The sequence below is a fragment of the Copadichromis virginalis genome, linkage group LG7 (assembly GCF_057382275.1).
Source record: "Copadichromis virginalis isolate Kocher_CV1m ecotype Utaka linkage group LG7, C_Virginalis_male_GT1.1, whole genome shotgun sequence".
NCBI classification, from domain to species: domain Eukaryota; kingdom Metazoa; phylum Chordata; class Actinopteri; order Cichliformes; family Cichlidae; genus Copadichromis; species Copadichromis virginalis.
Window position 1 is genome coordinate 60,549,873 of NC_140624.1, and position 16,356 is coordinate 60,566,228.

Sequence of the window (16,356 nt, forward strand, 5' to 3'; positions counted from 1 at the left end):
TTTTTTTTTTTTTTTTTTTTTTTTTGGGTTGTATGGAAGCCCCAAACGCAATTTCATTGTTCTTGACAATGACAATAAATAAATAAATACTAAATACTAAATACTATTTAACAGTAGTGGCAAATATGTTAGGTCCAAAATGACCCAGTGTGAAAAAGTATACGCCCCCCCCCCCCCTTTTTTTTTTACAGAACATAATGCGAAATAATATTTTAAAAAAGGAAAAGATCCTTGGAGTATTTTATAACTAGCTTCATCACTCTCAGCACAATTAGCTGTGTTTGAAGTCCAAACTTTCAGAGACTCAGCGTGACTGCAGCTTGTTGCTATGTCAGCTTATTCACATGCCGGTCATGCGTTTTGGAGATGCGGCACACAGTGTGTTAATAACACTCACCATCATTCTACCTTCAAAGTGTTAATGCTGCCTTATCTTAAACCTGTCTTAATAAACAACAATGTCATATGAAAAACTAGGGTGACACTAGGGGTGGCAAGAGATCATTTCAGGATGGCACATGCCACCCCTCTAAATCCGCCCCTGGGTGGTGGAGACCTTCATCTAGAAGAAATGCTGTAAAACTTGTGAAAATACAGTTAAAAAAATGCCCTCACTAACATCTTCTAGTGTCTCCTTAAACTGGTTGTGTTACTTTCACGCAGAACAGTTACCCGGGGGTGGCCGTGTCCCATGATTTCTCTGTGATCTGGTCCCTGAAAGCCACGGGTGCTGTGTGGGCTTCGGGGGTGAGGCGGAGCAGTAGCAGATTTCCGACGCTAGGGGGTGTAAAGAATAAAGGAGGGCTTTATGGAGGATAGGCTCTGACGTAAGAGACGTCGTAATTTCCACGATTCTTTTATTCGTTCAGAGAGTAGAGCAGAGAAAGCACGCCGCTCTGAGTCACACAACAGACACGCCGTGGACTCCTCGTGGCTGAGGCCGGCCTGAGCATCAGAGCGACCGGCACATCAAACTGACGACAGAGGGGGGCGAGACGGGAAGCTTTGTGCGGCAGACAGAAGAGGAACCAGCTCAGCCAGCGATGTCAGGGCTGAAGAAGAGAAACTCCAACTCGTCCGTGGACAGGGAGGAGGATAAGCAGGTCACTGAGAGGATGCTGTCCCCGGGTAGCGGCAGTGATAGGGGGGGCTTCGGTCAGGATGGAGGACCGGGAAGCGACCTCAGCAGCCCCGGCAACGTCACAGCAGGAGACGGAGCGGAGGAAGGGGTCGCCCTGAAGAGGACCATCACGCTGTTGAACGGCGTGGCCATCATCGTGGGCACCATCATCGGCTCGGGTATCTTCGTCACGCCGACAGGCGTAGTGAGGGAGGCTGGCTCTGTGGGTTTGTCCCTCATAGTGTGGGCGGTGTGCGGGGTCTTCTCCACAGTGGGCGCCCTCTGCTACGCGGAGCTGGGGACCACCATCACCAAGTCCGGCGGCGACTATGCCTACATCTTGGAAGTGTACGGCTCCCTGCCGGCATTCCTCAAACTCTGGATCGAGCTGCTTATCATCCGGCCGTCCTCCCAGTATATCGTCGCCTACGTCTTCGCCACCTACCTCCTGAAGCCGCTGTTCCCCGTGTGCTCGGTGCCGGAGACGGGGGCCAAGCTAGTGGCCTGTCTCTGCATCAGTGAGTATCGGAGCTCAGGCACCGGGCGAGATGATGCAACTTTAGTGTGTGTGTGTGTGAGAGAGAGAGAGTCCCTATGCAGGCGGTTGTGGTTGCACTTCCTGTATATCTATACTATAAAAACACCTGTGCCTCGTGGGCACCTCCTGAGATAATGAACGACTATGCTCACACACAATATATAAAGCCTCATCCTATGGAGCGCGTGCGATACCATCAGCACTCGCACACGCGCGCGTGTAGTAGTGGAAAAAATGCGGCGATATTACATCAGCTGCCGGGGTGATGTAGGTTGCTCACAGGTTATAGGTCTTAAAAATAACCCAATTAATTGCTTTGAAATAATTCCTGGTGTTTATCATAAATAATATTTTCTGTGACGTGATAAGCAGCAAAGAAATCAAAATAAATGCCTTCATTTTAATTACTTAAAGCTTAGATATGATAACTTAATGTAAGTTGGTTTTATTAAATCAAATGCAAGCAAATATACACCAATAGATGATTTAACCCCAGTTTTAGTGGTGCGGTTTAAAAACAAGTAGTTTATCATCAGTTTTCCGTGTCGCATGTCTAAGTTAATAAACAGCCGCACATTTATGATGGATGTGCAGAGAGTTTTCTATGTGCACTGGGCTGTTTTACACCTTATTTTGTCTTAAAGCAATTATTTCAGGATTCTCACCTGTTTCATCACTTCATTCTTCTTTTCAAGACTTCATGGCAGCCTGAACATAAGTTTAGAGGTGTGTGTGTGTGTGTGTGTGTGTGTCTGTGAGGTGGTCAGGGTCGCTGCACATTCATAGCTCCTAAAGTCTATTTTAGTGCCAGGTTTTGTTTAATTTGACTGCTGCTGGAATCTGTATAATTCAGATCAGCGTGTCTCTGTTCCCTTCAGGTTTGTGAATATACGTGTACGCTACATGCCCAAGTATTAGCCATTAGTGTGTGTTTGTGGGTCTGGATGCCAAAGTGTGTCTACCCCTGTACTGTACTTGGCCTCCTTCTCCTTTGTCCTGGTCTCTCAAATACAGAGCCTCATTGTGCCGTCTCGTCTTTCTATTGTGGCCCCGACCTGATTTAGGAGCTTTGAACAGGCCTGCTGCTTTAGTTAATCACTTCTAACAGGCTACTGCAGCAACTTTGCGTGTGTGCGCTTATGGAGGATAGGGTAGGCACCAGCCGGTACATGGGCATTTAAAAGACAGATGGGTACAGGAGAAAAGACTTTATTCTCTTAAAATGTGTCACCCCTGTAACTTCTTCCTCTGCTCGCGTCATGTTGACAGCAGAACGTACAATCACACACACTCACTGTAAGGTCCCACAAGTGGAGCAGAAGAAACACATTACAGGGTAAAGTTGTGCAATTTGACTGGTTACAAGATTGGTTTCCTATACGCGTAACACACCTGTAAGCTTTATGTGTCAGTGGCCTCTTTTACTCTGTGGTCTTATTCTCTGCCTCCTTTTCTTTCGCAGTGTTGTTAACCTTTGTGAACTGCTACAGCGTGAAGGCGGCCACCAGAGTGCAGGACTTCTTCGCGGCAGCCAAGCTTCTAGCGCTCGCGCTCATCATCATCATCGGATTTGTCAAGATTGGACAAGGTACCTTGCACAAGCACACAAATGCACACGTCACCTCTTTGCTCTTATGCCGGCTTTATTTGCCCAACCCCCACTTTATAAGCGTTTCCCTCCATCCCTCCAGACACACCTTTAATAAGTTAAATGTAAATGACCGACATGGCTGAAGACGGGCTGAGGTAGCCACAAATATGCAAATGACACGTGCTGACAGTTTGGACTTGTGCATCTCCGTGATTTATAGTTCAAAGCACTCTTTTTCTAATATACTCAGGCTTGATGAACCCACTCAGTCTGTTTTTCCTCCCTCTCCTTTTCACTGGCTGTTCCTAAAAAGCAGGAGGTTTGAACATCAGGTGGGTGTGGCTTCCGTGCTCGCCGTCTGAGATGCCCACATTAAGGATTTCTGCTCTCTGTGACACCATACTGATCCATTAGCTCTTATTAAACATTGTCCATGTTTAATAAGAGGATAGACCATCGTGACAGTGTATCAGAAAGTAATTAAAAAGCATAAAAAGGTTACTTTAAGAGCCTGACACACATTACAAAAGTTAAACAGTAAATAAACTCCATGGTAAAATATGTGGATTTTATGAACTGTGGATTTTAATGTTCCGTTTATATTGTTATTAGATTCCCTTAAATGATTTAGGCAGTGTAGAAAGTCTTTACAGTTTGAGTTGAGTGATTTGCATCAGCGTCAAGGAAGTTGACGGACCAGTTTGTGTGCCACGCGACATAAAACAGGAAGTTTCAGCTGTGTTTACTCCAGCTGTGTATTCCATTGACACAGTAGCTCGCCTGCTGGCACAATCAACCCTTACATAAGCAGGTAATCTCAGTTTCAAGGGGGAAATCCTTAAATTAGATTACTTAACTTAATGGATCTGTGTCTCCTTCACTAAGAGATTTGAAGAAGTGTTGTCGTGTACCTTTTTCCTCAAAGTCAGTCTAAGATTAAAACCGGCAAACTGACTGTGACTGTGAGGTTAATTGTGTTAAAAAGAAAGTCGTGATGGCCCAGACGTATAAAGCTTTCATGTCTTTCATCGCTTGTGACTCCTAAATTGTGTCTGGATCGCCTCTCTTTCAGCTGCTGTGTTCCCATCCCGAGTAAATCCTCACACACATGATTTGTAGATATTTGATTTCATGGAGTGACTTCTGAATTTTATTACAACCAACAGGATCTGGTGAAGCGTTGTGTAAAGATAGGACAGATAAACCATATAATGGCTCTTATGTAGGACACATTTGGGAGTGTGCTCATTGACTGTTGCAAGTCTGAGTCACAAATAACTTCTGTTTGAACTCAGCTCACTATAAACCACTGAAAAGTGTGCTTTTAATCAGACAGGAAGTGTGCTTACGCGATCAAACTGCCCTCTAGAGGAAGGGTTTGGCACTCTCAGCCAAGACTGACTACCACGGTCTACATATCAAAGCTGACACAAGACCCCTCTGCTTCTTTTGTGAGGTTAAAGCTTCTACCAGGCGACTGGAGGCTTGTACCCAATCTGCTGCCCGTGTTGGCTCCTAACTGTGCTCTCATGGCTGGCTTTCTTCCTGCACGCAATGAAGCTGTTGTCCATCGTATTCCTCTGAGAGAGACGGAGGAAAATGGAAAACGGGGGTACATTAGATCATTAGCATTAGATCAGAGTAGCTCTCCTGGACAGAAATAGTAAGAAAGAAATGCAATAAAAGGGAATACAGCAAGCACTGTGTATTGAATGAGGATGAGCTGGTACATCTGAGTATAAGGAGATTGACCACAGGGCTTATTTTGGCTCTAGACTCTGTACATGACCTGTGTATTTTCACTGTATGAAACACTGACGTCAGTGTAAACACACTAACACCTTATATTCCATCGATGTATTGAAATTCAGCAGATTTTGTGGCAGTACTGGTTTACTTAAAACTGCAGCTGCACTGCAAAGTTGATGCAGTTGCACAAGTGTCCACATTCAAAATAACAACAACAAAAAAAGGAAATAAGCTAAAATATTATGAAGGAAATGCATCAAAACACAACACCGAAAGCAGACTGGGTTTAGTCTGGCTTTACTTCAGCCTGTTTCTTTCGTGATAAATGTGTATCTAAAATTACGTTAACAGCGCACTGCAGCACCAGCCAGTCTCTGCTGCTTTTTGTTTTCATATCAAATCCAAATCCACTGTTTATGTTCTGATCCCTTATTAGTTGCCGCTACTGCCAAATTGTTGGTGTAAAACTTCAGCTAACTGTTGCACACAGAAGTAAGTGAGCAAGGGTATCCTGTTATGGGGCAAGATTACTTAATCAGAACCAAACTGGGATAAATTTAACATGTTCAGCTGGAGCTGTGAGGTGCACTGGAGCCACAGATGCACAGGCTTAGTGGGTAAAATGACAGGTCGGAGATCATAGGTCCGAGATCACCTGAGTGGCGGTCGATTAAACCAGAGCTGCGTCTGGTTCAGCATGTCTCCTTGTCAGACTTTTAAAGCCAATATTTTCGACTCATACACCGATGTTCTGTGCGGCACTCGTTAATAAATCTTTGTAAAGTTGAGGTGACTTCCCAGTTTGTTAGTTTAAGGTGCTCGACCAAAATCGTGCCGTATGGATCCAATATTGAATATCCAGAGGTAAAAAGGTTGCAGTGACTCACAACATTCGATAAAAGTTGCCAAAATATCAATTTCCGCTGTTTTTGTTCATGTCAGCAAACCTGTGTCAGCCTTGTGTCAGTAACTGTGGGGAATTCATAGCAAACTGTGGAATCTGTAACATCAGCAGCTGCAGGGAGCAGCCTCTGACCTTTGTGCTCTACTCTCACAATACCGTTAATTACATTAATACTTTTGAAAGTAATTCTTCCCCCAGTAGTGTGAGAAAACTTCATCAAAGTGTTCTCAAGTAAATAACAAGCATGAGCTGTACCTGCTTTTACTCTGCGGCTTCATTCATCTTTCCTTCCTGATCCGTTCCCTGTAAGCTGAATGCTAAGTTCACCTATCTAGTGTCTGTTTTGGTTTGTAAATGAAACACGAGGACGGATTCTACCAATTTGTTATTCTAGTCCTTTTCCAAGTGTCATTTCTGGTTTGGTGTCTACTCTGAATCAATTTTAAGATCTTTAATCATCACTCTGCTTCTAATAACTGTTTACCTGGGACGTCTGACATTACATAGACTTCTAGAAAGACTAGGCATGTGCCTGTCATTATATCAACAAAGGAAAGCATAATCCCTCTTTCTGTTGTAGCTCTCCCTGGCTCGTGACTGGTTGAGTGCGCCTCGAAAGCACCTCATGCACTAACGGGTTCACTTTAGATTCAACAATTCCAAATATTTCTAGCTTTCTGAAGCATTTAGTGAGTGCATGGGAATTGTTAAAGCACGGCTCTGAAGCTTTACACATAGGGCCCTGTTCATGAGGCCTGGAGTGTCAGATTAGAAGGCAGTGTAATCTGATTAGCTCCAATAAAGCCTCCGCCTTCTTAGTTTGACTGCCGCCCACACTGTTTGTAAGAGAAGCAAACGGAGAGAAGGTTGACCATCTATCTGTAAGAACAAGTTCTCCCTCCCATCGTCTTCATTTACTTGACTGTAACAGGAATTATTCAACACAGCCGCTCACTCCCAAAGTTACACTCACAAACCAGTGTTCTCTAACCTCGTGTGAAAATCCACTGCTGGGTCACACTTCAGCACAGCTCTCCCTGCCCCAAGGTGTCCAAAAAGTAAAGGCGTGTTTGCTAGAAAGCCTGTTTACCATACCTGATTCACAGGTGGTTACCTCCCACCTATGTACAAATACTTCATCTCATTTCAAACAGTATAACTAATCCATGTGCTACTGCTAACTGTGAGTCTGAACCACATCAAGAAACATATTTTCTGATGTAAAACCAGCCTATTCACTGTATTGATGTGAAGAAACAAGAATAGTTGAGATACTTTAAAGCTTACACCACAGCAGCTTCTAATAAAGGCACAAAAGCCTTTATTAGCAGGGAGCTGTTGAGAAAGCCAGGAAATGAAGGGAAAGAACGCAGGGGAATGACAAGTAGAAAGGCCCTGTATTTGGAATCAGACTCGGGGTTACAGCTGACGACATCTGTGCCAATTTGATCTGCTCACCAACAACATGCATTGGTACTGGGCCTCACTGAAATGTAGAGAACTCTTTGCGTGAGGAAGTGACTGTAAATGATTATAAGGTAAGCAGGTTAATATTTCTTACAATAAATAAGTGGATTAAAACCATTGTCATAGCTGCGTGCTAAAGACCTTGACCGATTTTTGCCATTTCATGATCTGTCAATATTTGTGGTTGTAAAGAGCGTGACTGAGAGAACTAATATGCACTTGAAATAAAGTGTGCTTATCAAAAAACTAAAGAGGTGTCTTTGAGTGCATTGTCAGAGTTGTGCTTTGTGCCCTGATTCTACACACAGAATGGAAAAAAGGCAGGAATTTAGTTCATTCAGGTGTTGCTGGCAAGTTATCGGCTGCGTGTGTGTTCTCTGTCGTTCATGCATATTTGGTTGTGTGTGTGTGTGTGTGTGTGTGTGTGTGTGTGTGTGTGTGTGTGTGTGTGTGTGTGTTACTTTCACTGTCTGGTGCCTGTATCATGAGACCAGCTGGTGGTGGGTCAGCGTGCCCAGACCGATATGGTGGAATGTGATGAGTGGTAGAAACAGAACTGTGAGGAAAGTCCCCCACTCTGACTTTAGGCAAAGATTTAAAGGTTTCACCATACGCATGCCTAATAATAGGAGGTCTAAGTGTTATCAGTTCAAATAAAACGCATCATTTAGCTATGAAAAGAGGCTTATTTGGTTGCTTTTCTGTTGGATCATTCACACAAATGGCTTGCATGAATGATCTAACAGAAATGTGCCTTAATTTGGTTGCTTTTCTTAAAGATTAAGTTTCTGTGTTTTTTTTTGTTTTTTTTTGTTGTTGTTTTTTCCCCCATTAAATATCAAAGGTCAGTAAGTCCCGTAAAAATGTCATATCATATCAGAAAAGGAAAACAAAAGGAGCTGTGATGAGTCAGACTTCGCTATCATAGGAATCTGTAAAGGTTACTATGAAATTGGCCATTGCACTGATTTTTAAGCCTGATCAGAAGCTGTGAGTTTAACAGGAATTCTGTCGAGTTGAGACACGGGTCAACATAAGGCCTGAGGTGGATGACATGACTTGTGCAATGTGTGGCTACTCACATGGTTTTAAAAAAAAAAAAAAAAAATCTATTCTTCTTCATAGAAATGTCAAACCAGCATGAGCAAGCTGCTTTGTGACGTTTAACTGATGCTGGAATATGCAGCAGAATATTTAAAGGCAAACTCAGACGACAACTGTCTCAAATATTAAAAGCAATCCATCTTAAGGGGGACCCATCATGTAGATTATCAGTCCATACTTTTATTCTTGCAATAGATATTTTTGCATTATTCACAGTTCAAAATAATCAAACTTCTTCAAAGTGAGCGCCATGGTCTCTTGACACTGTGGCCACACATCTGTCTGCTTCATCAGAGGTGGAGCAATGCATGAGGCTGTCTGTTGGACCAGGCTGCACAATAATCGGGCGTTTCCCACGCTGCACATTGGCTCAGGGCTAACCCTCCCAGTACCAACACTGCCGGGGGCTGTTGGTTTAGCAACCGTCGCCATGTCTGAGAATGAGAATGCATGTCGTGGAGAGCAGGAATTTGTACACAGATCCCCTACAACCAGCAGAAACCTGAAGGACTGGAAAAAGAGGCAGTGATCAGAATGTGATAAATCCCCATAAGGGCTCAGGATTTGAGAAATACATATGCTGTCTGCTGGAACAAGTTGCATTTATATCAGCGTTAGCATCTCATATGCCATTGGATGGAAGGCGCGATTCATAGAGCTATGATAATTAGAAATGACACAAATGTTAAAAAGTTGAACTATCCTTAACCACAGACTTTCCCCTGCTCCTCTCCCTCGTCTTTTACCTCTGCCTCTTTTATAGGCTGCGTGAGCCTTATGTCAACCCGCATAGCCTTGCCACTGTCTGGGTTACTTATTGACTGTCTCAGCCAGGTCTTAACTCCAGTAATTCTGCAGTCCTTCACTGATCCGCATAGTGGGGCGGATTTAAGCATGATATTAGACATTTTCCCTTTCAAAGGCTCTTTGGCTTGTGGATTCACTGGTCAGTGTTTTATGTATTATGCCAGAATGACTGGTCAACCTGCCCGTGGCCCAATAGCGCAGACGGTAAACTGGGGCTTTTTTATTTTTATAAATCCTAATCCTTTTGTCTTCTCCAGGTGATACAGCCGGACTTCTTCCAGAGAATTCCTTCAAGGGGTCCAAATATGAGTTTGGAAGTATTGGCCTGGCACTCTACAGTGGCCTGTTTGCTTACGGTGGCTGGTGAGTTAACACATCAGCCTAGCTGTGCAATTAGTTTGCTGTCCACTGTCTGCCTGTATCCAGTTTCCCTCAATTCAAATGTTAAACCTGGTGCTTGGAGACGGTGTGAAAATGGATCAAACGCTGGGGCATTTTGTCAGTAACATATCATCTGATAAGTCCAATGAATGGCTATTACAAATAACACTGAACATACTGTACATTACTAATGTTTCTTTTAAATAATAAATATCAGAAAAATAAAGGTTCAGTGCATCTTCATTGCTTTTTACTGTTCAATACCTATTTGTTGTCTCTTTTGTTTCCAGGAACTACTTGAATTTTGTTACAGAGGAGATGATTGAACCTTACAAGTAAGTTGATCACAATTGTGATTTTTACCTTTAAAATTCATGTGGAGTAGTCAAAAGTCCGCAGTTGTAATCAGCCTGCCGTTGTTGTACGTTTTCCTCAGAAACCTTCCTCGAGCCATCATCATCTCCCTGCCGATAGTGACAGCAGTGTATGTCCTAACAAACTTGGCCTATTTCACCACACTCTCCCCCGATCAGATGCTTAACTCAGAGGCTGTGGCTGTGGTGAGTGCTTTGAGCTGCAGTAATGTACAAAAGTCTTGAGCCATCCCTCATTTCTTTATATTTTGCTAGGAAAATGGGAAATTGGTTCGGTGATTTATTAAAAGATATAAGACAAAAACAGAGTTTGTACAGTTCTAACAAGCTTGAAAGTCTGTATTTGGTATGCTTTAAGTGCTTCCTATCTAACATTCACACACATTCATACTCCAATAGATGCTTCGGAGAGGAGCTTGGAGTCTTTCCGAAGGATATTTGACATGCAGACTGGAGTAGACTGAACCAGCAACCTTCTGATTAGTATACAACCTGCTCTAATCTACCTCCTGAGTTAAAGCCAATCCAAAACCACGCGTGAAGCAGAAGGGAAATTTTCTTGTAATTCCTCTAAGTGGTCTTAGGGAATAGTTCTCCAGGCTTCTTCAAGGACATTTGAAGCTCTTCTTTAGATGCTGACTGGCTTTTGTTCCATTCTTTATCAGGATGATCGCATACTACTTTAATAATGTTGAAGCCCGGCCTCTGGGGAGGCCAGTTCATGAGTGATAGTGTGTTTTTCTATCCAGGTGTGCTTACTGCATAGTGTTTGGGATCATTGCCAATTTGAAAAAATGAAGCCATTGCCCTGACAGAGCCTCCACCTTGTTTTACAGCAGTATTTTAAGGCAGCCAGTGTCCAAAGAAAAACTTTAAGACACCTTCAGGAAGCCTGGAAAACTACTGCCCGGGACCATTTTATGTTTAGTTTCCAAGAAGTCGGTCTTGATTGTAATTGTCTTAAAGAAATTAGCAGCACTGTATATTTGGGTGGGGGGTATAACGGGTCCAAAGATGTGAATACTTGCTGCTGAATGCTGAATATATGTTCCTGATGTTGTTGTCTACAGGATTTTGGTAACTACCACCTGGGTCCCATGGCGTGGATCATCCCGGTGTTTGTAGGCCTGTCCTGCTTTGGATCAGTCAACGGCTCACTGTTCACATCATCCAGGTAACACTCTCACACCAACCATGTTAAAAAAAAAACTCGTGCGCACACACACACAATTAGCAAGTGTTAAGAGTCAAGATTAGAAACACCCGGAGCCTCTTCATCTTTCTTTTCACAGCGATTAATCACATATCTGTGTCTTTCTATTCATCTCAGGTTATTCTTTGTGGGTTCTCGGGAGGGTCACCTGCCCAGTCTGCTGTCAATGATCCACCCCACTCTGCTGACCCCACTCCCCTCACTTATATTCACTGTATGTTTTTGGTTTTTTAACTTTCTTTATTGGCACGCAAGAGAGTACATCTTCTGAAACCATAGCTAAAATAATAGTGTGCGTGTCTTTTCAGTATTTTAATTTGTGGGATCTCACTTCACTTCACTGCATAATAGGTTATTATATACAGTTACAGAATATTTTTAATTAATTTTGAATAAAAGGACAAAGGTGAACTTTTCTGAAAACAAAGACTTTTTGCTGCTCTCTTACACAGCGGAGAATCAAACCATACCAACATGCTAGCAACTTACACCTGCTCAGTTGAACTTCAATGAGTTACTTTATTTAATTGCATGCAGAAAATCTCATACTTGGAGGCAGTGTCACCAGACTTAGAGAGGTAATGTTTTCCCTTCTCTCCGTCTGTCCAGTGTTTAATGACGCTGCTCTACGCCTTCTCCAACGACATCTTCTCCGTCATAAACTTCTTCAGCTTCTTCAACTGGCTCTGCATCGCCATGGCAATCATAGGAATGATGTGGCTCCGCTATAAGAAGCCTGAGCTGGATCGACCAATAAAGGTGAGTCAGCCTCGAGAACTGTTTTTAAGAGGTTTTCAGCAAAAAATGTGGCTGGTGGTGGAGAGAACTAGTCTGTCAGGCAGGCCAAAACAATGGATCTTCTCTTGGTCTTTGTCATCATTGACTCCCACTGAAGTTGGCTTTGGCAGCAGGAAATCTTCCTTCTTTGTGTAAAGCGACAGACAAAGATCCATTCAGTGCAGATGAACAGATACTGATCGCAGATTAAAAGACAGGAGGGGAGCTGGATGCTAGTCAGCTGGTGCTGAGGCTGTGTGTGTGTGTGTGTGTGTGTGTGTGTGTGTGTGTGTGCGTGTGCGTGCGTGCAGTGTACTCGTGTTACCCATGCTGTGGGGACCTGAATGTGTTTATACAGTCAGTGTGGGAAAAGCAAAAAAAAAGTCTTTGAATGTTACATTTGAGGTTGAAAGCTTTCACAATTAGGGTCCAGATTTGGAAAGTTAGCTATGGTTTGGGTAGGTTTGCACGATCTCCGTGATGTCCTCTGAGGTGATGGAAACACAAACGTGTGTGTGTGTGTGTGAGTAAGAGGAAGAGCGCTACCGCTGCACTCTCCGCATCACAGAGGACCCTTGTTACAATTTGAGTGTGTGTTTGATGGTCAGAGGCGGAAAAGTGAAAGAGGCAAATGGATGTACTGGTCCAGTCCTGTGTGAAAGCGGGTGGCTGGGACAGGAGCGGCACTGTCCCTGCTGACCTCCATCTCTCTTTCACTCTCCCACTCTTTTCCTTTCTCCTTTCTTTGTCTGTCACATTCCTGCTGTTCAGCCAATGAGAGTAGTGGAGAATCACAGTTAGATTTATTCCTTTTTGTAGGAGAGATAGGGCACAGTGTTCTAAGAACAGCTCAGTTATTGACAGTGTCCACTCACATTGATGCTACGTGGCCAAATGCATCTGAACACATGTGCATCGCATATATGATTATTGAGCACAGACGCTATCAAACATAACCCGGTAATAATCCTTATTACCGGGATTATTATTACTGCCCTGGGGCGCCTCTGTCAGTGCGCCCCAGGGCAGCTGTGGCTACAATGTAGCTTGCCATCGCCAGTGTGTGAATGTGTGTGTGAATGGGTGAATGACTGAATGTAGTGTAAAGCGCTTTGGGGTCCTATGGACTAGAAAAGCGCTATACAAATGCAGGCCATTTACCATTACTACAGTGGCGCTGGGAGGTCAAATGCACTGCAGCTTAAACTTAAGAAAGTATGAGCGAATGTAAAAATACTGCAAAAGCTTTCAAAACACAACAGTTTAAATTTTTCTGGGAGACGCATTCACAGCTTATGTGTTGTGAGGGAGCAAAAGATGCAGGTAATTTTAATTGGATAATCCATAAGATACTGTAGATGCATGTTTGCTATTAGCCGTTTACACTTCTGTTGTGTTTTGTGAGCTTTTTCTGTGTTTTTTCTATTTACTGGTGTTTTCTTAAGTTGCAGTGCATTTGGCCTCTCAGGGCCACCATAGATTATAAGGACAATCTGTGAAAGATTTAGACTTTATTGAATCGTGCCACCTGCCACATCCTGGCATCCCATTTTATCACCTCAGCTAACCAGAGCTGTGAGGGTGGCGGTGGCGGTGATTCGATATTTTACTTGGCTGATGATTTTTACAACTGAAGGGTGCTAATGGAAGAGTCCATTAGTTGACACTAGTGGTTAAATGAGTTTATCTAGCATACATAATAGGGAGCATCCTGTCTTATTGCATCTAGCTTGGCCAGGTTAGATATCACAACGACTGTATATAAAAGATGGCCGTAGGTTCTGTGCATAGAGTATAAATGATGGATTTAGCCACCATGATGTCCCTCATTGGTTTAGGATTGGATTTTGAGCCTTCCTTGTTAGCATTTCCGCTGCCACCTTATGTGGATGAAATGGTGGAGTGCTAATGTTGTAGCTGCCATAGGGGCAATGCAGACACGCCCGTAGCTCAGTTATCCTGGTGGATACGTTGTAAAACAGTTTACGTCATAACTGTTTTTTGTAGCATATTGCAAATATTCTTTTTCCTGCTACAAATTTGGGTATTTTAGGAGCTTTTGACTCCTTTTGTCTCAAGTGGCTCATGGAGGAACTGTAGTTTTGGGTCACTTCGCGCTGACTCTAAAACATCGAGCCAATGCAGAAGTGGCTTACAGCGGCGTTATTTCTCAGCAAACACTCAGTTATGAGTTTTTGTGCTTCTCCCTGCAGGTGAACATTCTGCTACCAGTGAGCTTTGTGTTAGCCTGCCTCTTCCTTATCATCGTCTCCTTCTGGAAGACTCCAGTCGAGTGCGCCATCGGCTTTGGGATCATCGGCACTGGACTGCCCGTCTATTTTATTGGTGTGTGGTGGCAGACTAAACCCAAGTGGCTGCGAAATGGAATCCGTAAGTATCAGAATCAGAATCAGAATACTTTATTGATCCCTGGGGGAAATTATTTTAAAACAAAGTAAAACAAACTCCTCCCCCTTGTCTATGAATATGTTACTTGGAGCATTTTATTCCACCTGTTTTTGTGTGCGCTTTTAATTTGTGCATTAACCTCCTAAGACCCAAACTCTTCCATGGCATGCATTTTTAATTTCTCTTTCATATTTGGGCATGTTGGGGCCCGATGAATGTAAAAACAAAGAATTTCCAGATTTATTTATTTATTTTTTACCTTATTTTTGTTTTTAAGAAAAATAAGAGCCACATATGAGGATATTTGTTTAACATTTTGATAGAACAGTAGCAGTATAATGTCCTTGTAAGTGGATATCAGGCCCTTGTAGAGCAAAATTGAGTATTTTGGTCTAAATAACCCAAAATGTGATGTCCACGTATGTGGACGCCAGGTCCTATGAGGTTAATATAAACTCAGTTGATTTTTACTTATCTCAAATTCTGCGTGAAAGTTTCAATGCTAGGTTCAATAAAAACATGACAAGTTTTTCTTCTTGAAACTTTTTAAAATTGTCCTCCGTTCTGCTGCTGATTAATATTTTAGGTTTATACCTTTGGTGTGTTGATCCGTATTTCTCTCTTCAGCTGCTGCATTTTGTCCTTGTCAGTTTCCAGCTAAATAATAACATTTAACAATCAAATGTAAAATTTGGTAGGATTTCAGATTTATCATCTCAAGGCTTTACGTTGGGTAAAGAAAGATATGGTGTTGGTCCACACTGATAGGCTTTCATATTTCAGCTCCATTCATTTGAACATTTGCTTTGCTCTTGATTTATATCCAAGTTTTTTTTTCTTTCATCGCTGAGTTAAATGTTTAACTCCAGGTGACCTCAGCTGTTTTGGCCCCTGAAACCCAGTTCAGGGTTCAGGGTTAGACTCGGTTTGCTAAATCTGAAGGAGGTCCCTGTTAAAGGTTTTTATTAGTGGTGATCTCATGTTTGCCTCACTCATAGCTCTCCTGAGTGGAAATAAGAACGCCGCTGTGGCCTTTAAGGACAGATAAATGGGACTTGGGATGCAGTCGGTGTATTTGAGCTCTGTTTGGGTGGAAACTTAGGTGAAGTGATGATTAACCGTCTCCGATGTTTGTTTTTCAGACTCGACCACAGCTCTGTGTCAGAAGTTCATGGAAGTTGTGCCTCAGCAGTCCTAAAAACCAAGTTGCCCTTTTACTTCAGCCAAAAGGCCAAGACGATTGGGCTAAGATATCATAACTGATGATGTTTGAACTCCGTTAATGCTTTTCTCTCACACACACACACACACACACACACTCACACTCTCTCTCTCTCTCTCTCTAAACAGCCATCGTCATTCTTTGGGGTTATTTGACCCTTTTAGTGTCAATAATTTGTAGTTTCTTTTTTTCTTTTCTTTTTATAAAACAAGAACAGTTTTTTTTTTTTGGGGTTTTTTTTTTTTTTTTTTTTTTTTTTTTTTTACATTTTCACTAATTGTTCTGTGAATACGTCTAATCTGCTGTCACCAGAAACCTGTTGTATTTAGCGGTGCCTTTACGTTGCAGATGAAGGTGAGCGTAGGTGGGCGATGATGCAGAACCAGCTGTCAAAATAAACAAAAAACAAACAAACACAACAACAACTTTTCCCTTCAGGAAGTTGTTGCTGGATATCACTACACACTCTGTTTTGCTCCTGCAGTCTTTACAATTTCAGTGTTGTGTTGTTGTCTGTGCTGCTGTGCTTTTGACAGTAAGCATCTGTCTGCCTCTCAGTGTTGGTTATTTGACCTGGCATGTTGTGCGTCTGTGCACAAAGCTGAACAGAGGCTGTGCTTTTTTTTTTTTTTTTTTTTTTTTCCTTTTTTGAAATATTTAAAGACGATCAAAGTGCTGACGTCCTCTCACATGTAGGCCT

At 42.7% G+C, this 16,356-nt stretch overlaps 1 protein-coding gene across 1 annotated transcript; it reads left to right on the forward strand.

Annotated features, from left to right (window-relative positions):
- The first annotated feature begins 827 nt into the window (after positions 1-827).
- Positions 828-15,883, forward strand: slc7a5 (solute carrier family 7 member 5). The gene is made up of 10 exons (XM_085464567.1): positions 828-1,638; positions 3,121-3,246; positions 9,538-9,643; positions 9,952-9,996; positions 10,098-10,221; positions 11,106-11,209; positions 11,366-11,462; positions 11,858-12,007; positions 14,239-14,416; positions 15,577-15,883. Exons 1-10 carry the CDS (start codon positions 1,044-1,046, stop codon positions 15,630-15,632), a joined length of 1,581 nt encoding a protein of 526 aa, XP_085320693.1. The 5' UTR covers positions 828-1,043; the 3' UTR covers positions 15,633-15,883.
- Positions 15,884-16,356: the final 473 nt, after the last annotated feature.